This window comes from Erithacus rubecula, assembly GCF_903797595.1.
Source record: "Erithacus rubecula genome assembly, chromosome: 12".
Taxonomy (NCBI): Eukaryota; Metazoa; Chordata; class Aves; order Passeriformes; family Muscicapidae; genus Erithacus; species Erithacus rubecula.
This window is the reverse complement of record NC_136664.1, coordinates 5,948,318-5,974,751: the sequence shown is the minus strand read 5'-3', so window position 1 is coordinate 5,974,751 and position 26,434 is coordinate 5,948,318. Positions and strand designations below refer to the sequence as shown.

Here is a 26,434-nt window from a genome sequence, read left to right as displayed (position 1 = left end):
CTGAGGATACCAGCAGGCAGAGAAGTTGAGTCTGTTTTCTGAAGATGCCAAACCTGTTTAGCACAAAATATATACAGTTATTGTCCAAAAGACTTGATTAAACAGAGGTGTCTGTGTTTCTTCATGTGTGTTCTCAAAAACTGAGTCCTGGTGGCTGTCAGGTCATCAGACTGCAGGTAGTGTTTAGTGTACTTAAATGTGTGGCTCGTGTTTTCAGGTAGTTTTATAGCTCTGTGCTGTTACTGGGATCTGCTTCTGACCAGCACAATGTTTTTTCCTAGGTTTTGAAACTGCCAAGTCTCTGGCCCTGCACGGGGCGTGTGTGATCCTGGCCTGCAGGAGCCTGGCGCGAGGCAGGGACGCCGTGCAGCGCATCCTGGGGGAGTGGGTGAGTGCCTGCACAGTGCCCAGCACCAGCTGTGCTTCCAGGGACCCCAAATCCTCTGTGCCAGCAGCCACACAGAGCACTGCCACCTGGGAGTCTGAGCAAAAAGGGATTGCTCTTGTTTGGTGACACTGTGCTCAGTCTGCACTGTGCTGCGTGGGTGATGGAGGTTTTTCATTCCTTATACATGTTTGCGCTGCAAGGCTTGATGTGCTGTTATCCATGTTATTAATGGATGATTTGTAAGAAAAAAAATATTTGGGAGAACCAGTGAGGCTTGGTTCATAGAAAAGAGCATTCCACAACTGAAGTGAATAACTCTCCAAAGGAGGATGGACACAGCCCTCCAAAACAGCCACTGTTTTGCCCATAGTTGTTCTACAGTGAGAGAGTTCAGAGGGTCATTTTTGTGCTTTTCAAACACAGGAATGTTTCTCCTTTTCTCTGACTTCATTAGGCTCTGCAGCCCTGCTGCTAGACTGTCTCAGTGGTTTTTTCCTTCTAGCTTCTTCCCACTTTCTTTCATTTTTGTCACACCAACACAAGCTTTTCAGTTCCATCTATTGCCTTGTTGCTCTTTGACTCCAAATTTCCCTGATACCCATTTTTTAAAATGATCTTCTAAGGCCCTTATTGAAATTTATTCAGTTGTCCTAATTTTTTCTTCCCACAATTATTTATTTGCTAGCAAGGATTACAAGCTGCTTTTGTTTGAGCTTGCTGGGGCTGCTGACTTCCAGGAGAGAATGTGGTGACATCTCTACACTTAAATGAATAAAAGACCAATGGATCAGATTCTTGGATTTTTATTTCTTTCCAGCTAAAATTAGTGATGAGTGTTTTGCTTTTATTTCCTGAGCTCTCAAAGTATTTCAACTGCTCCCAGATGACATGGGAGAGCACTCAGTAGTATTAATATCTACACGTAAGTAGTCTAAAAATAATTATAATATTTTTTAATGCAAAAAAAAAAAATGCTGCTTACTTACATGTATTTTCACATAAGTTATACTTTCAATATTGCTAATTTTTGTCACAAGTTTCATGAAGAATCAGTCTTTGGATTTAGGCCTTTTTCTCTTGCCCCGTTCATATGAATGATTTTGAGTAAAGGGTTGGTTGGGAAAAATGTTTTCCTTGCTGCTTTCATCCCATTAAAACTCTCTCTTTTTTTAATATATAAATTAATTTTTAAAATAAAAACAAAGTATTTCAATAGCATAGATTTCCAACAGAGGCCAGCATAGTGTGTGTTCTCTTTCAGTAGAACTGGATTTGGTGATATTCTGTTTGAATTTGATAGTCCCAGTCCAGCTAAATGTGGCTGTTTATGTGGGTTTTATCTAATTAAAATTAGGCAATGGTGAAAACCTTTTCTTTGAAAAATATCCTATCACCCTCTTAATCCTAACCATATCTCTGAGCACTTTGAAGGCAATGGGAGATCAGAATATTTGTCTTAATACCTGTATTATCTTACCAAAAGTTAATGAGTTGTTAATTGAATGAAGAACGTTGAAGGTTAAATTACTTCAGAAACATTGCATTTATTTACTAACAGTTTTCAAATTCTAATTGTTCAGAAAAGGAGTCTCATCTGTAAACTGGTAGCTGGAAAACCTTCAATGCATCTTGGTAATGGCTTTGTTGTTGTTTATTGAGAGGGACTAATTAACTTTGATTATTGCACTAATATTATGGCACTTTGACAGTCCCTCAGATTTATGACTCTGGGAAAATAAACAAATGAAATGCAGGTGCTGGAGCAGAAAGAATAAGTTATTACTGAACTTTAATTACTTGGAGTGTGTAACCAGGAGAGAATTAGTTGATGAATTACAAGATGCTTAAAATTTACATCAAATCGTAAGCAATCTTGAGGAAAACAAACACCAAAACCCGCCCCAAAAGCAGTTACTAAAAACAAAGAGACAAAGATTAATTTGACTGATTTGCTTCCAGGATTAAAATATCGATGTAAAATATTAATTTTTAGCTTATAGGTGTAACTACAGGAAGTTGTTAATTGAAAATTCTTTTTGAAAGAGTTTATAAAAAATCAACAACCTCTGCATGTGATTCAGGTGAATTCTCAATATGGAGCTGCAACTGTTCAGCTAGAAAGAACTTCAAAGCATTCACAGAATTTTATCTCTTCTGTCCTAGGGAAAGCAAAATTATGGAAAAGAAGTTGATTTACTTTTCGATTTCGAATCAATTTAAAGAAAAATACAGCTGCTTAGGTTGCAGCCTCACAAAGCCTCATGTTCATGGTACTCAGTATTTTCAGCAGTAATAGTCTTACCTACTTGCTTTATGTTTCCTTGTAAATCTTTGAGATTAAGTCTCTGAGATGCAGTATTAAATACAATGTTCCTCCAGTAATTTGAAGGGTAGAAATTTGATAAATATGTTCCTACTCTTCATCTGAGTTCCCAGCCTCTTTTAATTTGAGTGAAATATGCTCTTATAACAAAAAACCCCAAAACAACTCTTTTCAAATGGACTTCTAGTGTGTTTACCTGCTCAAAGTGTGGAGTTTTATTACTGTGTTGTAATATAACTGTAAATAGCTATATTATTTAATATAATATATATAATTATATAATTGATATACATTATATAGTGTAATATATATATATTATATAATTAAAATATATTTTGTATGTATGATTAATATGTATAATGTAATTGGTGTTTCTATGTATATTAACAAAATAACTCTATACCCTATGCTGACTTTTCTGTGGGACAGTGTCCTTTGGTACTCAAGGTTTAGATAGTGGACACAGAATATTTCTTTTTCCATTCTTTGTTGATACAAAAGAGTTCCACATACTTTGCAAGAAGAACAAATAATTGAAAGTGTGTAGCAAACTAACTTATTATTTCAAATTTTGATACAATTATCTAGTTGCTGTCCTGTGTTAACTCAAATATATATATGGAAAAAACTGTAATTTTTAAAACTCCAACCACCACTTCTGCCAAACCACAACAAAACAGTCCAAACCCAAATCAAACCTAGTAATGCAGCATTTAAAAATAAATTTCAGTGTACATAAAATAACAGTACTAAGGAAAACCACCCAGCTTGGTCCCTTGGTGAGTCTGTGACATCCTGTCTGGAATGCCTCAGACTGTCTGCAGAGACACTGCTCTTCTCTGGGCTTCTTGTACTTCAAAATCAGTTGTTAGGCAAAGAATGCAGTTTCAGTTTGTGTGTAGTGAAAGCTGAAAATCAAGTTTATAAAGACAATGGCTAAATGGCTCGGGAAAATCCAATTGTTAAGATTTAGAGAAAAAAGCAGGAATAATGGGAGAAAATAAGATTTTTTTCAGATTAGCTGCCATTATGTTTAGAAAGCAAAAGCAAACTGATCTTAACTGGCTGTTGTAGACAAATCTGGAGAACTTCGTAACAATTTATGCCTGAAGAGCTGTTTTATAGGGAGTTTGAGCCATTTGAGTAGGGATTACCCATCTAAATTTTCTAATTACTTTGGTTAACTGACATTTGTTTGCAACCTGCAGTATTCCAGTTACTTTCTTTCTAAACCACAGCAGAATTTTGCTAATATTGCAAATAAGGGGTAATTGCCCTGTGTAAAGCATTGTGACAAGTTTCAATGTGATGGGTCTGGCTGGTCTATCAAATATAATTTTTATGGAGGGGTATGGTTGATTATATTGGTGCAATCTAATGTTTATACACATGCATATATATATATAGACAGAAAAAGGAATAGAAAATATGGAAAGGCAGCAGATAAAAAGAGAGATCAGTATTGCTTTACATTTGATATCTTGAAAATGAGTGTTCATGCACGAAGACGTTCAATATCAATTTAAAACTGTTTGATAATTTCTTGCTCGGAAAAGAGGAAATTAGAATTCTAGAGTTATGATTCATTTTAATCAGAAAGAAATTGTCAAACATAAATCTCTCCTTGAGTAGTGAAAAGGCCTGAAAGCAGCCAAGAAAAATATCAATACTTTGCAAAGGAGGAATGATTGTTCCAATTCGTAGCTTAATTGACTTTGAGGCTTAATGAAAAACACTACAGTGCTGTTTGTACACATAGTTGCTCTGACGAACATGGAAATCCAGGAAGAGAGGCTAGGTAATTTATTTTACATTATTATTGATATAATTTTCTAATTGAGTATGAGCAGAATGTTTGGATAAGACTGTGTAGCTCCAGATGTTAGTGGTATTCTCAAGAAAATACTTAAGAGTATGAATGAATAAAATATTTCATAAATCACAGCTTTTCTTGCCAAGAACCTCTCATTTATTTATTCCTGTCAAATAGTCTTTGAAGAAGATATTAAAAGATAAATTGTAAGTTTAATATTTCATAAAAAGTATAATGTTTCTTTGTTAATTATTCCTCAGTGTTAAACCTGCAACTACATTAAAGACAAGATTAAACTGTAAAAAGAACATTTAGGTTTGCTGTTTAAGTAGAGACTCACAAGGCAGAGATGTGACAGGAGAGAAAAGCTGTGAAGAAAATCAACCAAACAAACGTGACTCCTTGCAGTATTCCTTTCCCCTGAAGTATTCTTCACTGAAGGAGTGATTTACATTCCTGCTGATTAAGTAACTGAATGAAATTAAAACCTGATAAGTGAGTCTTTGTATTCCAATTGTGATCCTGTAAAGTGCAGAAAGACAAGAAGCAAACTGGGCACATTCACCAGACACGGGCAACAATTTTCATGTGGCCACTGTGTGTGTTTGCCCCTCAAGGATGGGGCTCTCTTTTCCATGTAGTGTTTTGTCTCCACTGCTGTCCTTGGTTTAGAATTTGTTGTAAACCTCCTCATGGTTAGTGACAGGTTTTTGTTTATGGGAAAAGCTGAAGACTGCCTAGATGGCTTTGGAGATGTAGTAGATACTGACTGGAACCACAGTCTGTTAGTACAGAATCAAACAGTTTCAAAGTGGTGCTAATAAAAGCTCTTAAAAATAATCCTCCAAATAGGAAATATTTCAGAATATCCTACAAGTAAAGCACATGAATTTCTGTGAGAAAATTACTTCCAATATTCTGTTACTATTTTGTAATAAAGAATTTTCATGTTTCAAAGCAGGATATGCTAAGCAATGTATTGCTGGCTCACATGCCATCACAATGTAATACACAGTTAGAATGGCCTGCAATATATGGACTTATTTCATTTTCCAGTGCTTGAGCAGTGCCCATGCTGAAGAGTCAAGTTAAAGGTGGTTATCCAAGCCTTGCAGGAAGGGGCAGTATCTTGTATTAAATGAACTGGTAAAGCAAAAAAAAAAAAAAAATCTGCATCAACTTGTCTCACTTGCAGCTGGGGACACTCCAGCTAAAGAATTATTGCCTCTGCTGAGTATAAAGCCTTTTTTTGATCCTTAAGAGTGTGATCCAGATTTTTCTGAAATGAAGGGATCTGTTAATTAACTAATTGCAATGCAATCAGACCGTATGTTACTCGTGGAGATTTGACAGTATAAACATCACCCAGTCCTGTTGCTAGCAACAAGTGATTGGGACCAATATGAACACATGACCAAATTTTGGCCATAATGTTTAAGAATTCAGTAAGTTTGTATGAGTAATCTGCTCAGCTGAGAAACCTTAAGAGAGTGATGTGTGCTGCAAAACTATTTTCCAAATACAGATGCTTAAAAATCCCCCCCACATGAAGTTAAAAACATGGAACAGCATAATCAACATTACATGGATGGATTGTTGAGATTTTTTTTTTTTTTTGGTACACTATAAACATATGGCATGAATTTGATTTCATTACAGATGCTGAGAAAAGGGAAAGGCAAATATTTATATTACATTCATGTTTTACAGTAAAAACACTGTTGAGTTTGTTTATACAGTTCCACTGTTACAGTTTTTATGGTTAGTAATGAAACCGCTGTAAAACAGAGTCTGAATTATATAGCAGATGTGTTAGGGAACTTTTCAGGGCTGGGCATCCTCCTGAATACTGATAGCAGTTACTTGGAGAGTGGATGTTCTGGCTGAGCTGTTCCATGCTTACATCTTCATCTGCAGCTAGCTCTGCACTGGTGCTGTATGGATTCATACAGCTGATGGAGTTTTTTATTTATTATGGTGAAGCCACCATCCCCAGAGGGCAGCGTGCCCAGCACCTGGCAGGGTGCACTGGCTGCTGCTGCTGCAGGGACAGGGTTTGGGAGGTGCTGCCTTTAGCAGCTCCCAACCCACAAACCTGAGCTAACCCTTAGACCTTCATCCTTGCCCAAATCCAGGAGCAAACCCTAAATCCCTTTGCACCCAAACCACCCAGGTGTGTATGATTCATAATGCTGTGCACAGCTGATAGAAACTGAGCACTCCCACAGCTTTGAGGCTGCAAGGTTTTTAACACAGACAATTTGCCATGATTTCCACCAGTGAAGAAAAAAGCTGTCTTTTGAGTTGGTTTAATTACCTCTACTCTCACAATTCTCTTCAGCTTCCAATATCTGTTACACTTGTATTAAAAAAAATTCTAAAATGTAATTTTGAAAGGAGTCACAGTATTTTACTATTCCTTAATTTTTTCCTCCAGTCAGCAGAATTTTATACATAGAAATGTTGAAGTGATCTTTTTGGTAATTTGTTTCTTTAGCACAGCCCTGCTGTTCTTAATCTGGAAATGTGAGTTGCAAAATCCCTACCATGCCTAAAGCTTTATAATAATACTACTTAAATGCAGTTTGAGCTTTTTAACAAAAAAAAAATTTAAGAACCCCCCCTTCCCCTCAGACAGTAACAGACCTCAGGATAACCCCTTTAAAAACTTCACTTCATGCTTGGTCTTCAGTTAAAAGTCACTAGGAGACACTGTGTGCTCAAATATCACTAACCTGACTGGGGGTGTCTGCACTTTTATAAAAAAAGCAGACTTTGTACATTGACTTGAATGTATCTCATAGGACACAAAGTTGGGGTTTTCTCTGATAATTTATGTATTTAGTGTCACTTGGGCTTGGTCTTTTCCTGAACCTTTCTCTCTCAGAATGCATTTTATAAAAGTATATAATGTTGCTGGTGTTGAAAACTTATTTATTGTAGTCCAGATAGATGTGTTCCTACATCAAGTGAGTTCTGCTGTCACTGGATTTCTAGCTGTCAGTTCTGGGAGAGGAGGAATTAAAGTGTCTGGATATAATATGTATTTTTTTAAACCATCTTCACAATTAATCTGATTGTAACATAAGCTTGTAATATATTCCATTAATGAAGAAGACAAGTTTAGCTTATGGTAAATACAGTACTAAGTGTTTATAGTGCATTTCATATTTTACATGATTCCCTTTATAATTCTGCTTATCTTTTCATTCTAATTCCCCAAAGGATGTATAAAAGAACCCCTAAAGAGAGTAATTACTGCTCTATTCCTTAACCAAGGCTCCTCTTGCAAAAAGAAATCTGAGCAGCTTTTTAAAGAAGGCAGTTTTAAATAAAAATGCAAATAAGCTGCTTTGTAACCACATTAATTACCCACCTAGCCTCTTATTACCGTGTTTGTATTGTTTGCAAACACTATTTACAGTCGTGTGGAAATTACCATTCCTGGGCTGGAGGAGCTGCTGGTGGTGGGTTGTGCTTTGGACCCAATTAGAGTGAGCCCTGTCTCCACTGGGGCTCGGGGGAGCAGGAATAGCCTTGCACTGTCAAAGCACAGCATTAGCTGGGCTGCACAGCCCTGCCTTGTAATTATAGCCCTGCTCCCCTTCTGCCTCTGCAATGAGCCTCCTTCTCTGCATGTTAAACTGGGCAGCCTTGTGTCTCACTAATCATTTAATGTGCACTCTGATCTTTTTATTTTTTTTTTTTTGTGGGAGTCGTGGTAAAATCTGTTTTTTGTCGCCAGATTCATCCTTTGCTTTAATTTTATAAAAAGTAAACAAAAGACTTATGCTTTTATGTTCTGGATCTTACACATTTCCATGTAATTGTGGTTTTTTTTCACATTGACCCCTCAACTTTCTTAGTTTATTTCATCAGCAGAAAGGAACAGGATGGGCAATCATTGTAGCTCTTCCAACACACTGAAGAAACAGAATGCTTCATAACAAAACACAGTCTTGTTAAGTGCAGCATACACTTGTTGCTAACCTAGTGTGTGTTGTGTTCTTGTCTTGGTTTTCTCTGTCACAATTCTAAAATGGGCCTTTACCCTAAAAATTGCCTAGAAATTAAGACAAAACCAAAGAGGTGACTCAACATTGGTTTTTAGACTTACAAATGTTTCCAAATCCCAAAGAATTTGATTTGATGGTTCATGGAGCCTGCAATGTGAAGAATCAGTTCTTTAAGATTTGTTTTCTTAAGCTTGTAACCAGTCTGTCAATAAGGTGAATGAATCCTTTGAAGTGCAGAAATTTGTTTTGGTTGAGCTCAGTGTGGGGAAGAAAAAGGTAGAGAGATTATTTTCTTCCTTCTTGTGGATCTGCAGTGCTGTGACAATGTGATAACGTTTAAAGGATTCTTGATGATAAACCCCAAAATCTTAAGGTCCTACTGTAACACTAAATATAGTAGAGCAGGAAAATAGTAACTCTAGGGTGGTGTAGTACAACTGCATTATGTTATGCATTAAAAAGAAGGAAAAAAGGAATAAAAAGTGTTTGCAGGTTCACTTACAGTTTTAACAGTGACAAGGGACTAATGTGAGGGCATCAAAAAAACCACTGACTTATTTCATGGTCCACAATAGCTTATAAAACTGAAGATAATTATCAGGCTTATAAGACTACAGTGCAGCATAAGTGACATAAAACAGTAGCTGGACTTCAACAGGAATGCAGGAGATGTCTTGAAAACAGACTTGCCAAGTGGAGTGCTTGAAAAGTACAAATAATATATGTGCTTGTCAATTATATTTGTAAACCTTTTATTACTATAAAGCCAAAGTATAATACTTTTTGTTTAATTTACTGTCCTTTTTAATTTCTCCTCATCCTTAAATTCCCTTTTATCTTAATCACCTTTGGAGCTGGTGTGCTAAACTTGTCCTTTCCCATATTTCATTTGGGGCCATTGAGTCTGAGTATTAACTTCAACAAGAAACTTTGCTTATCAAACAAAAGCATGGAATTAATGCAGGAAAATGAGTATTTGGGGTAGTTTTTATTAATTTGTTTTTACTGGAGCCAGGCAAAATAGGCTTTGAACCAACTTTGCAGTCAGTGGGCAGAACTGAAGGGAGATTAAGCTCTTAGACATCAGACAACTCCTGAGAGTAGGTGGGAAAGAAAGTACAAGATCCCAGTTCAGGGAATATTTCAGTCTGCACTTGTATTCTGCTTGGGGTGCTGAGAGTTCTCAAGAATTGTTACTTTGGTGTGTAGAATAAGGACCTGCACACTGCCTGCAGCTGCAAAACAGAACATCAGGAGACCTGAAGTGGTGGTGACCCTCTCAGTGACATTTATGGTCAGGGAGCTTTAATATTTTCCTCAGTTATACCAGCTTATAAATTTTAGGAACTGCTCATTAATATAGTCATGTTTAACATGTTATGGCTACAAACAAAGACACGAATGTATGTACTCATTCCTAATTAATTTGTGTAATTATGTTTTATAATCTAGGTGTTTGCAAAGCAGAACATAGTACACCCCATTTACTATCTGCTGTAGCTAATAAAAAATAATAGAATGAAATAAATCTTGAAACTAACTTTAATTGTAAGTATAGATTAGTTGTAAATTGTATCTTTGTTGTGTTTATTTTTAATTCTGCAGTGTTGCAGGTTTGTAGAGCATCCCAATTAGTGTAGTTATTCGCAGTAATGATGACTTAATTGCTGTAAATGCTGAATGTTATTTCAGTGACAATTTAAATTCAGTACTGAGATACTTTTTAAAAATGTGGGACTAGAAGTAAAGGAAAAAGGAAATGGTGGCAATAATGAGACTGGTTAGTTTTATGACGATCTTTTCAGCATTCAAAGTGATAGTCTAGATAAGATGATTAAAAGTACATGAAGAAGGAAGAAATATAAGATTTAAGAATAAAGTCTTCCCATCTCAGCTAATGTAATTATAAATATGGAAACAAACAAGGTAAACCTGTGTATTGCAGTATGCATCTAAGTATTAATTAAGAATATTTGATTGAGCTCATCTGAAATTGATTTCTGTTCTTGAAATGCTGTCTATGTTTTCTTGCTGAAGCCTCTCTGGCTCCTCTTGTGCAGGTTGGGAGCCCTCCATGCCCATAGTGCTTCTTTGCTATCTCAGGCAGGGGGTGTTGTCAGGTTTGTTTCTGTGAATGTGTTTAAAGAGTAGAAAATGCCTCTAGCTGGAAAGAGGAGTGTTTTCCCTTCTGATGAACACTAGTAAATCCTCCTGCTTGGAAAGCTGTGGAGTACACCTGTGAGAAATGAGCTGATCCACAGTGTTTCCTTGAGCATGCACGCTGTAAGAGATATTAATAGCTTCCTTCAGCACTGTCCCACTTAGAGGAACTTTGAAATGAAATATTTCATTCTGTCCTGATTAAATTAACCTTACATTTTCCTCTGAAATGGCGTGACTACCTAGAGAAAATTTGAAGCGTACTATGTGCATTCACACTGCAGGGGGGAAAATGGTATCCAGGGTAGTATTTATGCATTAAATATTTATTTTCCAGTTCAGGATTGGTTGTCTTTCAGTTGAGTGCAGATTTGGTAATGGAAACTTCTCTGTTTGATGACCTTCTTAAATAATCAGAGAAGTATTAAAACTCCTCAAGATGGTTGTTGTGACATAAGAGATAAGTTGGATTTTTAGAGGCAAAAGACTTTATAAAGCATCAGCAGAAATCTGTTCCTTTAGGTTCTAAGAATGGTGCAGTAAGGGAAAAGCTCTTCCACTCCTTTGGGGGAATTTTTGGAGCTTTCCCCCGCACCAGGAATTCATTGAGGGAATAAAGCTGAGAGCAACAATGCACAAACCTGAAAGTCACAGACATTCAGGTTCATCTGTTTGGTCCTGTTATGACAGAAATCATTACGAGTTTGATAGATTTATTTATAAAGACTTGCTTCAATATTTAAAGTACATCTATTCCAACATTCCTCATTTCAAGCTCGGCTGTGGATCAAGATGAAAGAAAAATTAAATTGTATATTGAAGAGCTGTTAATTGAACTGCACTGCATTTAGCAAGGGAGCATCAGCTCCAGGCAGTCAATACTACAGAGAATTTTTAATGTACTGTATCACTAGATTGTCAGTTTGTATTGGAGAATGCAAACAGACTGCTTCGACTGATGATAAAGCCCTGGAAACTTCTAAGCTGTTGAGGGGAGAAAATGTTATTTTGCTTTGATATATTGTGACAAAATTGTTGATGGAAGCAGGAGCAACTTTTCTTAGGTGAATATTATTTGAATATCAAATTCTGATTGCTGGGTATTCATTCTTTTCGTGGGTTAAGACTGGGTGCTGGTTTTTCTTTATGGGAGAAAACCAAGTTCCTCAGAACTTGGACTCTCACAAATGGTCCTTTGCAATTTGAGCAGCTCTGAAAGTCTCATTTAAAAATATTGGTTCTCTCCAGATATAATTCTAAAAAATAGCATATCAAAAAGCTTTAGAAATGCTTTAGAAAAATGTTATCTCTTTTTCCTAAGGCAGTGTTAATTTCTTTTGTAGTTAATCTTTTGTGCTGGAATTTAGTACATTTATAGTTAAAGATTCTTTTTAACAGCTAAATTATTTAAGCACGTCTTCTGGGGTAACTTGGTCTGTTTGGTGTTAAGTATGAAATACTTTTTATTTCATTTTCTCCACTGATAAAAAGGAAATAACTAGAGGCATTTGTAGAACCAGAACAGATTTAGGACTGTGGTGTTAGATTAAAGATGTACTATTCTAAGACATAGCTTATTACAGTTGTCATACTTTGGGATAAAATTCTTCCTTTTGGTGTTCCTTACAGGGCTTAAAGTTCACCTTCAGAAAAAGCAAAGTGAGTCTGAAACTTGTTAATAATTTTTAGATGTCAGTCCGTGGTGTTTTCCATAAATATGGTGGGTCTCAAGGAAGTGATAAAGCTTAAAAATTCCACACATTGTGTTCTCTTGGAGCAGAAAGGTTTCATAGAGGTTGGGTTTAGTCTTGGTGCCTCTATGGCATCTGAGGAGACTGAAAGTGGCTCTTTTTTTCAACACTTAAATATTATGCAGTAGGAGAGAATTTCCATTTGTATAAAGGAAGAGCCTTCATTGGTATGAAAACATTAATGGCTTTGAAAAACCTCATTTCCCCATGGTACTCAAACCTCACCAAACTGGTGACTCCTAAACCAAAATAAAAGAACAAAACCCACTATTTGTACTTACTTGACTTTACTTCATTAATCTGGGGCTCTACAGACAAACTTTGTGCAGAGCTGGCAGCTGTTTGTGAAGGTCAGAGGTATTTAACAGATTTAATCCTGTAGCTGCTCTCTGGTGCTGAAGTCAGGATGGATGTTGCTTACATTCTGTCAATTTACTGTTGCATTTTCCAAATTTTTCCAGTGGTTTCCCTTTAATAAAGTCTTGGCATATTTCTCATCACGTGAAAAATTGCAAGAAGGGAGATAATGCATGTTCTGAACACCCTGATATTTTGCCTTAGATATCAAAAAGTTAAGGTCTAGATCAAAGGTGTGCATTTGATTTGAAGAGTATCCTGTAAATATTTGAACTTAGGCTAGTGTGCTACTAACTATATTTTTAGAAAGATTACAATTACTGAAATACTACACTTAAACCCTCTAATTCATATTAGAAGGTATAATTTTCATAGCTAAAATACGTGCATGCAATTCAAGTTGAAATCATTGTGTTGAATGAATTTTACTTGAATATTTGCTTGAAACAGTAATGTGAAACAACATATTCAGTGACTTTGCTCCACTTGTCTGAGACAGTGTTTGACAATGTGAATACATATGGTAATGTTCAACAACCCTTTACATGACAGCTTGACAATCAAGGTAATTAAGATAATTTTCCAAAGCTCTGGTAAATGCCATATATCAGAGGTCAGCTTGAAATTGTGCAGAAATAAACTAAAATTCTTCAATTTTATTTTTATGTAGGTAAATCCTGTATTGTCTGTGTAGTGGGTAGTTGTCTGATACAAGGGCCTGATTCTGAGAGCCCTTGCAGCAGATTTAGTGCAGGACATGGATAAATCCATTAACGTAATTGGAAATTTAAAAAAAAAATGCAATTAAGATGGCCAGGAACATGGGGTCTCCACAATGGATTCTAGTTTATTGTTGGAAGAATGGAAACTTTCTTTCTATGGAGCAAGGTTAAGTTGGGTGGCTTCCCTGTGACTGTAAGGAAGTTAAAGTTTAAATGTTAATAAGCTTCAAGAAGATGTGTATGCATATTTCCTCTTTTTTTTTTTTTTTTTTTTTTTTTTTTTATTAGACTACCAGTTAATTTGTGCAAACTCCTCATCTCCAGGCAATCTGATTAAAAAAATGGTATGTTTCCTGTTTCTTTATGCACTGTGTAGCTGCATGAGGCAATATCTTTAAAATGTAAAAAAGCCTACAAAATGCACAGTCTGATAACAACAACAAATCTAATCTAAAGTGACAACTGGGAGACTTTCCCAGACGTTTTTCTCTTTAATGTAACATGACTTTAAATTGATGCAGCCCCACAGTGATTGAAAAACTCTCAGAGCTTGTCTCCCATGATTACATTTCTGATCTGTACAACTTAATTTTTTAACTGGGTGAATCTCACTTTGGCGAATGAGCAGTTTGTCTCTGCTTGGAGAGGGCGAGTCTCATGGAATGGAACAGTAATAGAGAAAAACAGTAATCCTGTGAAAAGTCATATTCCTGATAGTGATCCTGGCCAGAAACTTGGGCTTGTTCTTTTCTTCTGTTCAGAAGGCAGCTGGTGGGTAAGGCACTGTATTGAGTGCTGGTTTATACTTACACAGTGAATTTAGTGTTACATTAACAGAATTAAGAGTAGCCAAACTTTGGATAACTTCCACCCTCTCAAAGTATCTTTGTTATAGCATTTTAAATCTGCTTAAGATTCTTTATATCTTCAAATTTAGTTCTTGTTTTTGTTTGTATTTTTAATATTTTAGTTTTATTGCAATGGGGTATCTGTTATGCATTACCTTAAGCAAACAAACATAAAACCCTGTTTTTGGGTTCCCGAGATGCTTTATTGTGAAACAAATCACTTCAGATTTCATAATGAATTGAAACAGTTTATTTTCTATAGAGAAGATATGGAGGATGAAATAACAATATTTTTAATCATTATTCCAATATAAATTGTATTGAATTCCGGGTTTCTTGTTATAACTGAGGTAATTGATTGTAAGACTTTAACAGATTTACTCACTAAATGTGAATGAAGCATCTCTTCTTTGCTCAAGGACACTTTCCCATGTTTTCCTGTCCCTACTCCAAGTCTCAGCCTCTGGGCCAGTGGGACAGCACAGTCAAGGCAAATACTGGGGCTGTGTCTCCCCAAATGGGATGGGAATGAGGCATCTGCAATTAGGAATGTGGGCAAGGAATAGTGTCTGGAGCTGAAAGGAGTGAAGGAGGGTGGAGCAGGCAGCACATGGGAAAAGAACAGGTTAGAAGGTCAAAACACTTGATACTGGCTGCTGTTTTTGTTTTGTGTATAGTTGGAAAACCAAGAATTGGTTTGTAACTTTCATAAATTGTTGAAAATTGCTTTTTTTTGATAACCCTCATTTTATCCCAGCTTTCTCTTGATATATTTCTAGTACAGAAGTACATAAATTCTCATTTACCTTTTCATTTACCTTTAAAAATGTATAAAGATTGAAGAATGATATATGTATAGCAATACTTTATAATACGTGTAACTGCTCCTGGGTCTGCTTTCTAGATCTGTGTCAGGAAAAATGGTCATGTGTAAGAAGAAATGTCTTGTGGTCAGTTTTGTAGTACAAATTCTAAAAATCTGTTATTTATTTCTTTATTGCTTCTCTCAGAAGCAGAAAATGATGCCCATGGGTAGGTGCAGTGGTTGGTTGATATCAGTTGGAAATAAAAAGAAATAAAAGCCTTTGAAATGTAGTAGCTGTGTTTTATATCAGTGATGCATCAAACTGTGTTGTACTTATGAGATTGTGCCTGACTTATGCCAGGATAAAACAATTGAGGTTTTTTCAGAACACTGAATTTAATCCATAAAACAGTGGACAATATGCAGGACAGGCAATAGGCACAACAGATAAACTTTCTGAAGGAGAAAGCAGTGAGGTGAATGTTGTATTCCTTAGGAACATTTCAGCTGCCTTGATCAAAGCTCTGGAGGTGCTGGAGGAAAAAAATGTTCTATTACAACATAAAATTTTTGATAGTGCAGTAGAATGTAAACCAGGTGAAAATTTAAGATATCAGTTTAAGATATCTAATATTATCTTTTCCATAAGGTTTAGTAAACATTGAATAAAAAAAAAAGGTACTATTTTGTGATCTATATCTTAGGGTATGTCTTCTTTTGATTATTTCAATCTTCATTTCAAATCCTTCCTTTAGTTTAGTTTTCAAATGAGAACAGGTTGTTTTTGCTTTAAGAGAGTGAGTTTCATTGATGGAAAACTGTAATACTCTGAAAATTAATATTCCTGATAGTGATCAGCAACCAGGAACCATAACCTACTTGCAAGAGTATTGTCTCATAGTACATCCAATTAATAGAGCCATCAGGACAGTGGTTATCCTGCCAAAATGGTCAAGTCATTGGCCAAAATAAGCACAGTTCTAGAGACTTCCTGACAGGCATCCCCAAACACCTGGAAATTAAAGCCATGCAACCATATCAGAATGCACATCTGTATTATTAACTAGTCAAACTACTTGCATCTGTTCAGTTGTATAAATCTGGTGTCTGTAAGTCTTAAGGAGTTTGTTACCAAAAAAGTCCAGTTCTGTTTGTAAGAAAGTAGCAAAAACTTTGCCAGCTGCAGAATGATTTTTTTCAGGATCACTACTTTTTTTTTTTTTTTTCTTAAGATAAATTAAATATGTTCCATTGTACTTAATTTTTTTGAGAAAATTAAGCAATTCACTATTTAATTGGCTTTTTTTTCTCTGTGACTTCTACTTTATTTAAGCATTAGCTGTTCTCTCTATGGTGCCAGTTTGTTTAAGGTCCAATTCTGGTATGGGAAAAGCTGGGGAATCAACATTGAATTTGGAGCAGTTCAGCCGTGTCTTTGTCTGGTTCAAATCATGTCCAGTTCAGTTCTTCAGTCACTGGATTGGACTCCTGGAGTCCTGTATGGAGTTGGAATGGATTTATTTTTCTTCCTGTGCCAAACAACACATTGAATTACTTGCAATTTTTCTTTCATTCTCTTTCCATGCCAACTTCTAGAGGAGGGATATGGTCAGGGAGTATGTATAATTGTGATTTATACCTTTATGCCTATCCCTAAGTCCCCCACTATTAGAAAGAGTCCTCTTAGCAGAGCTGTTTTTGATGGTGAGTTGATGCAGATTCTTGAACACAGACTTTCCCCATCCTATCTCTCATCCTGTATCAGCAGCCTGTGGATTTTGCATTTTGAGACCTCACCTAACCCATCTCTACCAAGGTGACTGTGTGTTTATCTGGAATCACCCTCCAGGAAATTTTTAATTAGATATAAAGGAATGAATATATTACTTTAAATTATTTTGATGAAAGAATTCCTGCACTGTCATTAACAATGAGTTAAATGAGCTAAAACTTCCCTCTAGTTCCCTATCTTTTGATGAGGAAACAAAGCAGTTCTTTGCATGATTAAAATTTGTGGTATCAGGCCTGAAATGAGAAGCCATAATATATACTTTATAAATTGTCTAGGTTTTTTTAACTCCTCCATTACCACTCTTCTTTTTGTTCCTATTTTTACAGCTGGTTTTGTTGTATTTTCCTTTGGTTTGAGACTCTGACATCATAAGTTTATATCTCTTGTTTTTATTTTTCCTTTATTGTTAAGGAGGTTGTTTGATTCCTTAGGCACCTCAAAGGGAGCTGACAATGACAATCCCTGAGGCTCTTTAGAAACTTCAACTCTGGTTGGTTTTAGACCCATTAGACTCAATATGAATTTTTGATAGTTAGTGGTGATTAAAACTTAGCAAGGTGTGTGAAAACATGTGGAAAACCTCAGGGCAACAAGATTATCCCTTCAGTCACTTGAAGTGAGCGAGGAGTTCAGAAAGCTGATTTCCAGGAGCAGTTTTACAGTGTTTTACTGACACTACCATGTAGCAGCAGTTTGAACATCATACACAGACAGCAGATAGAGAAGCAATACAGGTTATTTGCTCTTGGAGAAAGATGATTATTCCAGTGAAAAAAGAAAAGGATTAAATTTTGTTGTTGATAAAGCTCTTGGCCTAATCTCAGAATATATTATTCTGTAACAGCATGATTTGAGTTGTTGACTTCTTCACTATTTCTAATTGTTTCTGCTATAATACCTCCTCACAGAGATTAGGCAAAAGAGCTCTCCATGCCAAGTGTCAGCTGCCAAATAAAATTATCAGATGGTCTTTAATATCTTGAGACATTTTATAAGAAAGGTGTAATCATTTGCTTTACGGATTTTGATTCATCTCCATTGTAATCTCAGCCTTGCAACCATGAAAAATTATTAAATATTGCAAGATTCAGAGTTTTCTCAGAAAAGTTGCAGACGCATTATTACATCCATAATTTTTGTGAATGGAAATTGATTCCTGGATCTTGGAGCACTGGACTCATCGTACATCATTTTGAAGAGCAGTTTTGGAACAGGATCAGAATGACTGAGGTGGAATATTTGGGATCAGTGAGTTGTTGACATGGGATATTTTCCTGTTTACTTTAATTCAATCTTGAGCACAATAAAAGGCAGCATAATTGGCTTGAACTGTGGGTCTGAAGATGGCAGGTTATTTAAAATATTGAGTAACACAAACTGGAACACTAATACCTTAAGAGTAGCAAAGGTGCATATTCTGCTAAATAAACTTCAGTAATTACTTTAGGGGGTTTTCCTCGGCAACATTGTAATTTTTCTAGTTTATATTCTTCACAGACTGCTGACCACAGTGACAGTTTTGCTGTTCTTGTATAAAATAATTCACACATGTGTGCACCTGGTCTTCATTACTGTAACATTGCATATATGGAAATGGCAGAAAGGGAAATTTTCTTTTCTGATTTCTGCTGATGACGCCTTGTTTCAGGCACAGCACTTTACAAATACATTGTTCATTAAGTGTCAGTACCCATTAAGCAGCACTAACAGGCGAAACTGTACAAAAGACTGTACAAAACACTCTCATCATTTTCATAACAAGAAAGTATTTACTATAAAATACTTAAAACCCTGTTTTAACTTATTTGAACTGTCAACAATATGAACATTCATGCTTTACCTTATTAAGGCAAATATATTTGCAGTAACAAGGTATAAATATGCAAAAAATCCCTTTGAAAAATGTTATCCCCCTGTATAAGGTGGGATACTGAACAGAATAGGAACACTGAAACCCCTACTTCTATAAAGTTAATCTTGAAAGTATAATTACAGGTGTGGTGATGAAATCTGTTTTTGGCTCAGCTCAGTGGCATCTTTCAGTATGTTATGGCTAATTTGATCCACTGCATTTTAGAAAATTTTTATTCTCACTGATTCTGGTTTTCTGGCAGACATTTTTGACAGAAATGGGTGACTGTGATGAGTTGCTTCCAAACCTCCAAGTCACACATCTGACTGCCAAACAAAAGTGGCAGTGAGGAGTTTCCTGGCTGGTTGAAGGCAGGGAATGCGGGTGCCTCCTTCTCTGGAGGGATGTCCATAATGCCTGGATCCATAGGGATCTCTGCTGAGACCTCACTGCAGCACCAGGAGCTGGCAGGGTTTGAGCTGCAGCTTTTCACCAGTGCTGGGTTTGCTCTCTGTTCCATGCAGAGATAAATTGTGCTCAATCCAGGATTTCTGTGTCACCACGAGATGTCACTCTTTTGTTAGAAAAAAGTCTATCCAATGGCATGAATATCTGGAAAATAAATTATATAGCCCTAAAAGGTGAAAATGCAGAAATTTAAGGAAGAATACTCTTTAATGTCTTCAGTTGTATTATGTTCTGTCACAATGTAGGCATTAACATCACTATTTCCAGGTTTGTTAGTGTTCTAGTTTTTCAAGCTGCAGGGACTGTAACAGGATTTAATTAGTTTAGAAGTCAGCAAATATTTGGGCTTGCAACATGGTAGCTGAGATGGATCAGTCTTTGTTGTAATCTTATTTACAAAATTAGGAGTTGCTTAAATATCTGTGTCATGTAGCCTTGAGGAGAGGGGAGGGTGGCAGTCCCCACTGTCGGTCCCCACTGACGTGGAGCAATAGTGACATCCTGTGGGAAAGGCTTAAAAGGGACACAAACAAAATCCTGCTCCTGGAGTCGTCCTGGACCCTGTTTGGATTTGTCCATGTCATCTTTTTATATTTTGAAGCCAGCATCTCAAAAGTAAATTAATATCCATTGTCAGCTGTGATTAGAACATCACAGGTTTCTGTGCTTTATTTGCACTTTTTTGAGGTACTGAATTATTGATTTGCATTGCAGGAGTGCTCATGTTTTACTTTGATCAGAACCCAAAACTTTAGAGGTTTTTAATACACTTTTCTGATTATATGGCTTCCTAATGTGCTAGGACGTGTCACACATGCATTTTTCTCTAAGATTAAAGATAACATGTAGGTTTTAGTATATCTTTAAATGGGATCCAAGTACTCAATTTAAATTATTTTTAAAGATTATTGTTTAAATTTAAAAAACATGAGAAAGATATTTCTTATTTTTTGGCCAAAAATTTGTATATTACATTTAATAGAAATGTGAGCTCTGTGCATGAAAACCTGGTTCTGATAACAGAAGTAGCGACAAAGATTCCCATATTTGTAGCTAGATATAAAATTATACTTGTATAACAAGATTGCAAAAGAAAATAAAGAGATTGGAACAATGTTATTGGAATGATGTGACTTTGGCTGCAGAGTAACCCAGGTGCTTCTAATTTCATCCCTTTATTAGCCTTTTTTTAAAAGCATGGATTTAAAACCTCTGATAGCTTTTAAAAGAGAAGCATTTACACCTTGTATTGTAATTCACAGCATGTCTTCAAGAAGAAATATAAAACTAATATTTCTGTACATTTTTTCCTGGTTTTAGAAATAGAGATGGATAAAATTGCAGCACTATCCCCATGTGAAGGGATTATTTGCACATCTGTCTAAGGTTAGTACCTCCTGTGTGGTTATCAGCATCCTTCATTGTGCTTGCTGAAAAAGGGCCAGATGATGAGTGGTGCCTTGCAAGATTAACTTTGTATTGGTAGCCATTAAACAGTGGGAATTTCTACAAACTGGCAGTTTGGGATACTGAAAAAAAGAGGAAAAAACTGAGGAAGGAGAATTATAATGGTTGCACGTACAGCATCTAGAATAGACTGGGGCTACTGGCAACAAGTGTGGTGGAACAGTTGGTGAGCAGATGCACAGTAAATAACTGTCAGGAGGTAAAATGACACCTCTGATGTCCAGAATTGCACTAATGCAGGACTAAAACAGTTGAAGTGGAGGTATCACTGCTTTACAGCAGGTTCAGCCACTACTGGAGGAAAGCAGCCTTTGTGTTTGAGTGAGGGATGTGTGGAGCCCCAGCAGTGGCTGTGTCCCTCCTAACACTGCAGTGACTCCAACAAAGCTCATTTAAACCAAATCTGCTAAATGTGGCTTGAGCCATTTTTCTGGGGCGGCTTAAACATGTCATTAACTTCAAAGAGGTGAGGGGAGGATTCTTTGCACATGCATGTGAAGGACTATAAAAGTGATTGGCAAGCTGAAATTAAATTTTGAATATTTTTGTGTAATCACTGTTAATTTGGTTTTGCAAACCCATTCCTGGCAGATATCTGTGGAAAGCAGATGGCTAAGTTGTGTTGACTGGAAGCAGATTTTCAGATGCTTTTTACAGAAGCTCTCTATAATTGATTTGCTGGCAGATTAAGAGTTACTCATGAGATGTGTTTTGTTCTGCTCTGCTGTTTAAAAAGTATACTGTGTTATGCAGCTGCACTTAAATTTTTGAATCAGCAAATAACATCACTTGTGGTGAGGATCTGTTTGGGAGCATTGAAATATTTGAGAACGATTTGAAGATTGAGAATGAGTAGCAGTAATGAGTCAAATCCTAAAGCTTCTCCTCAGATTTATGAAACATTTTTATTGAATTTTCTGTTCCAGCTGATAGAATTTCATTCTCTGAAGACTTCAACTATTTAACTGAATAAATGTGATCATTTCCATTATGCATCTCTGATCTTGTGCCTTTTATTGTTGTTCTGGATTATTTTATCAGAGTGCTCTTTCTTTCATGTATAACCCAGTTCAAACTAACCTTATCATTCAGAGTTGTATTTGATCACTTCTGCAGAAGGAAATGACAAAACTGAAATTTTCTGGGCTTTCTGATTGCTGAAATTTCCATGGATTCAAGAGGAATTGGTCAGATGGAAATGTAATAGAAAAAAACTGTTAGACAACAAGTACTGTCTCTGACTCTGGATGTCCTAAGCTTAAAACTTATTTCAGAGTAGGAGAGTATCCCAAGGCAGTGTCATATTTTTGTATTCTTCCTTAGGCATTAGAGAGTGAGAGCTCTGCCTCTGTGAATATATGGGTATAGTCTTTAATTATATATGATATATTTATTTTTGCCTCGGGATCTCTGTCACAGCTTGTGCAGGCAGGATTTAAAAATTCGAGGGACATCATGGCAGTGTGTGTTATGGCAGGAAAGATGTGTTAGTAGCAGGATGGGTGACTGTGAGGTCTAGTGAGGGCTTGTCTTACTCTCTCTTAAACATTTAAATTGGTCTTTATTGCAGCCAAATTTCTTCTTCCCCTCTGACATGAATCTGCAAATGCAATATTAAAAGAATTGGTTTTCTTTTGGAGGATCACAGAATGTTTTGAATTTGTTTCTGATCCAAAGCTTTAATTTAATTTAAATTTTAATTACCTTCAAAAGAAAAACCTTAGAAGAAGATGTTTGTTTAAAGCAAATTTAATTTTTGTTTTCTTTTGCGGTTCTTGGATGATTGTGGGATTATGTGCGCCAGGAAATATTCTTCCTGTCTTGTAGGAAACCTGTCAAAACTTCATAATAATATACTAAGTACTTGAAATAATATTAGTGTTTAGCAGAAAATGGGTCTGCCTATCTGTATAGTGCAGTAATGGATGTGCACAGCTACAGCAAATACAGGGGCTGTGGAGAAGAAAGTAATTTTAAGAAAGAAAACATACAAAGCCTAAAAAGCTTCTCATCCAGTGAATGCTAATGAGCTGGCTGCTTTTTGTGGTGAAAGGCATTAGTGTCTGCTGCAGTTAGAATGGGGGCCCAATAATTACTCTGACTTCAGTGATGAAAATCTCAGCTTCTTGTGGCTGCATAGAGGGAGGTGGGTGGGACCCAGTTCTTTTGCAAATCTGGTTGAGTTTCAAAAGTAGTCAAATTTTCAGTATATTTAGCTTGAATCTGTAAAGTACTTTTTGGCTTTATTGTAGTTGGCATTATTCATTTAGAGGTTAACTTCAGTTGTATTGGATTATTTGTTATAAAAGATGATTCTAGATTTCAAAACTTCATAAAATATGATTTTGTATACTGTTCCAGCAGCCATTTAAATGAAAAGCTGATGAGGTCTTGGAGGTCTAAGTTAAACATTTTTTGCATTATTTTTAACTTAACTGGAAGCTGATATACTGTGTTTTTGACCTGGTTGCTGCAGAATGCTGCATTCTTTGGCAAATATTAACCACTGTGTGTGGTCTAAATAAATATTCAGCTAACATGGACCAAGCCTTGCTCTGGTTAAAGATATCTCTTTCCACACATTTCCTAAGCTATAATGAACATTTTTAGTGTCTTCTCAAAACACCACAAAGCTCCAGTAAAAATAGAGCACAAATCCATTTGTACACAAAGCATTTAGCATGAAACCTTCATTTTAATTCAGTTCTTTATTGTAGTGAATGTTGTATTGTTCATTTTCAAAGCAAAAGATTCAAAACTTTTAAAGTAATTAAGTTCATCATGCTAGAGGTACTGTTTATGGAAATCTTTCTTTTTATTGAGAATCAGTTTAATCATACAATCTTTATAAATAAATTACCTTTATGATATAAAATTTCTCTGTAAAACGTGCTGGCTTTTTTTCCCAGAAATCACATTTTAATCTTCAAAGTCATTGGCTGGATCAGAAATTGCAGAACATGCTGAGCACCAAGGTTAATGGTTCTAATGTAGATAATTCTTTAAGTGAATACCTTTGCAAAGGTTTGACTCAGGGGAGAATATTTTATTGATACTACCCATATGAACCAGGGGAATATGGGTAGTTGAAATATTAGTAAGAATTCTACATGGTGCTATTTATGACTTTTTAGAGAGGATGGGTTTTGGTTTTAAATGTACAAAGGCTCTTGATGTTGCTCATATTTTCTATGGGAGTGCAGACAAATTGTTATTTGGTGTCTTGTGTGTCATCATCTCCAAGAAAATGGGTTTCAGAACCCTTAATTTCATAATTTGTTTCAAAGTTTTATCTATAGATCAAATTTAAAATACATAATGCTCGTTCAAAATGTACCTTAAAATTCTTTTATTATCTCCCAATGCCTTTTTTCAATTTTTTTTTTGTTTTTTTGTGGCATAGGGATCTCGCCCCCCTACCCCCTTTTAATTCAGCATCTCTTTTCCTGAACCATGAAGGCACATTGTAGATAACAGAAAAACATAAGATACTTGACAATATATGTTACAGTGCAGATTAAAATCTGGCCTTCAAGGCAAAGTGACTTTGCCCTTGCACTGCAGGAATTCCCCCCACTCCTTGGAGACAGAATTCTCTCTGCTGATGTCTGGAGGTTTGACTCCTGTCTCCATCAGATCCATCTCTCCGTGGTGTTTCTGGTGTCTGACAGTCTCACACAGCTCCTCTTTATCTCCTGTTTGTTTTTGTGTTAATCTGACTAGTACCTCTTATTTTTCCTTTCCCTCTTCCTCCCTGTCTGGCACTCTGGATGCTGCTGGAGTGTGAACCTAAAGTAGGCAATGATAAATGAGAAGAGGAACAAGGAGATTTTCATGCTAAAATACCTTAAGGCTCAGGCAGAGGAATCCACAGTAAGATTTGAGTCACTGGAAGTCACCTCCTGTGAGGGAGGTGAGGCCCTGGCCCAGGTTAGAGCTGCCCCATCCCTGGAGGACAGGGATGGATCCTGGATCCCAGGATGGACAGGGCTTGGAGCAGCCTGGGGTGGTGGAAGTGTCCCTGCCCATGCCAGGGGGTTGAATGAGATCAACTTGAATGTCCCTTCCAACACAAACCATTCTGTGTTTCTATGATTGTTTACTTGATAGTTTTGGAAATCAGCAGTGGAAATAGTTCCAATTTTTCCATGTATAAAGAAAGCTTGTATGTGCTATTTGAAGATATATTTTTCTTTCTGTTGATTTTCTGTCCCTTCCTTAAGAGCAAAAGAAAGTTTGACATCTGCCCATCCCTTTCTCTCATGATCAGATTGGGTTGGTTTTTGTAGTTACCTTATTTCCAGGTAATTATTACTTTTTTTCTGTGGTACTTGTTGTCACTAAGTGTGTTGCAAGCTCTCCTGGGAGAAATGACACCTGTCAATACTAGCAGTTGTTTTTTGCATATTCTTTTGTTTATGTGAACAAGACAATGGTTGCAATTTAGTTTTATTTTCTTATCAGACAATTCTGTTTGACTGTTTAAAACTTTCTACTCCTTCTACTGAAACGAACTACTCCTTCAGCTGCATCAAATATTCTTATTATCTTTCACTACTGAAATTTAAAGTTGAGATGTGCTTTAATCATTCTTTTAGCAGGCTGTTATGTAATGTTCTTGTCTGAAAATGAATGTGCAGGGTTTGGGAGACTTTCTTTTAGAAATATGTAAATATGTCAAATTAAACCTGTCTGTTGCATTTTCTTAGAATGGGAATATTTGTAGTAGCAGTACCAGGGAAGAAATCCAAACTCATAAAATATGAGGCAGCACTTTATGGAATAGATCTTTTGTGATTCTGAAATCAATGGGAGCTTGGCAGTGATTTTAGCAGAAACAGAATTGGGATAAGACTGATGCTTATGCACTGTTCTTTTAAATGTCCTTTTTTGTTTCTAGTGGTCAATAAAAAAGGAAGATGAAGACTCGAATCTGCATGAAAAATTTGACAGTTCATAGTGAGATGTTCACTATCTGCTCTGGCTCACTCAGAAATCACAGCAAACCAAAAATCTCCTGAGGGATGTGTCCTGCAGGGGATCTTGATATTTACAGAAAGAAGAACACAACCCATAACTTTTGTACCAAATTTCAGATGATGAGGGTTAGGGAGAGCACAGATGTACCTGAAGGTGTGAGCTGTGTTCATCTGATTTCTATTCTTAAAGCATATGCAGGGCTGCAGCCTACATATGTTTGTCTGAGTGATTAATGGCTTGTATCCATACATTAGAACTGAGAGTATTAAGATTTATATCTTTTTGTTTTGAAAAGCAACAGCAAGCCCTTAAATGCATGCTAAATGTATTCCATCTGATGAGCATGTGACCTGCAGTGGACATTTACAGTAAATGATGAGAGCCATTTAGAGGGTTTTTTTAAAGCTATTAAATGTATTGTAAAATGTCATAAGATGTCATGAGTCATGGATGTAAAGCTGATATTTATATTTATCAGACACTTTGAGGACAGAAAAGATCTTACCTTTGTGTACTTCTTTCTTTGCTTTCTAAACTGATGAATGTACTGTGCTAGGTCAGGTCAGGATAGAAAAATACAGGTAGTGAGGGTCCAACATTTTTCATGGTGTTTATTGAAATTGTTTGTTCTAAGTACCATAAGGATGGCTGATAGATATTCTAAGTTATGAGGGATTTAGAATACCTTAATC

The 26,434-nt window shown here is 36.2% G+C and overlaps 1 protein-coding gene across 3 annotated transcripts in view; it reads left to right on the top strand.

The window, feature by feature from the left end:
• Window positions 1-26,434, top strand: part of WWOX (WW domain containing oxidoreductase) — a 467,831-nt gene that overhangs the window by 19,533 nt on the left and 421,864 nt on the right. For all 3 annotated transcript variants that reach the window (XM_079316330.1, XM_079316331.1, XM_079316332.1), the window contains exon 5: window positions 282-388. In XM_079316330.1, the coding sequence (XP_079172456.1) occupies window positions 282-388 (107 nt within the window). The remainder of the gene's footprint in view (window positions 1-281; window positions 389-26,434) is intronic.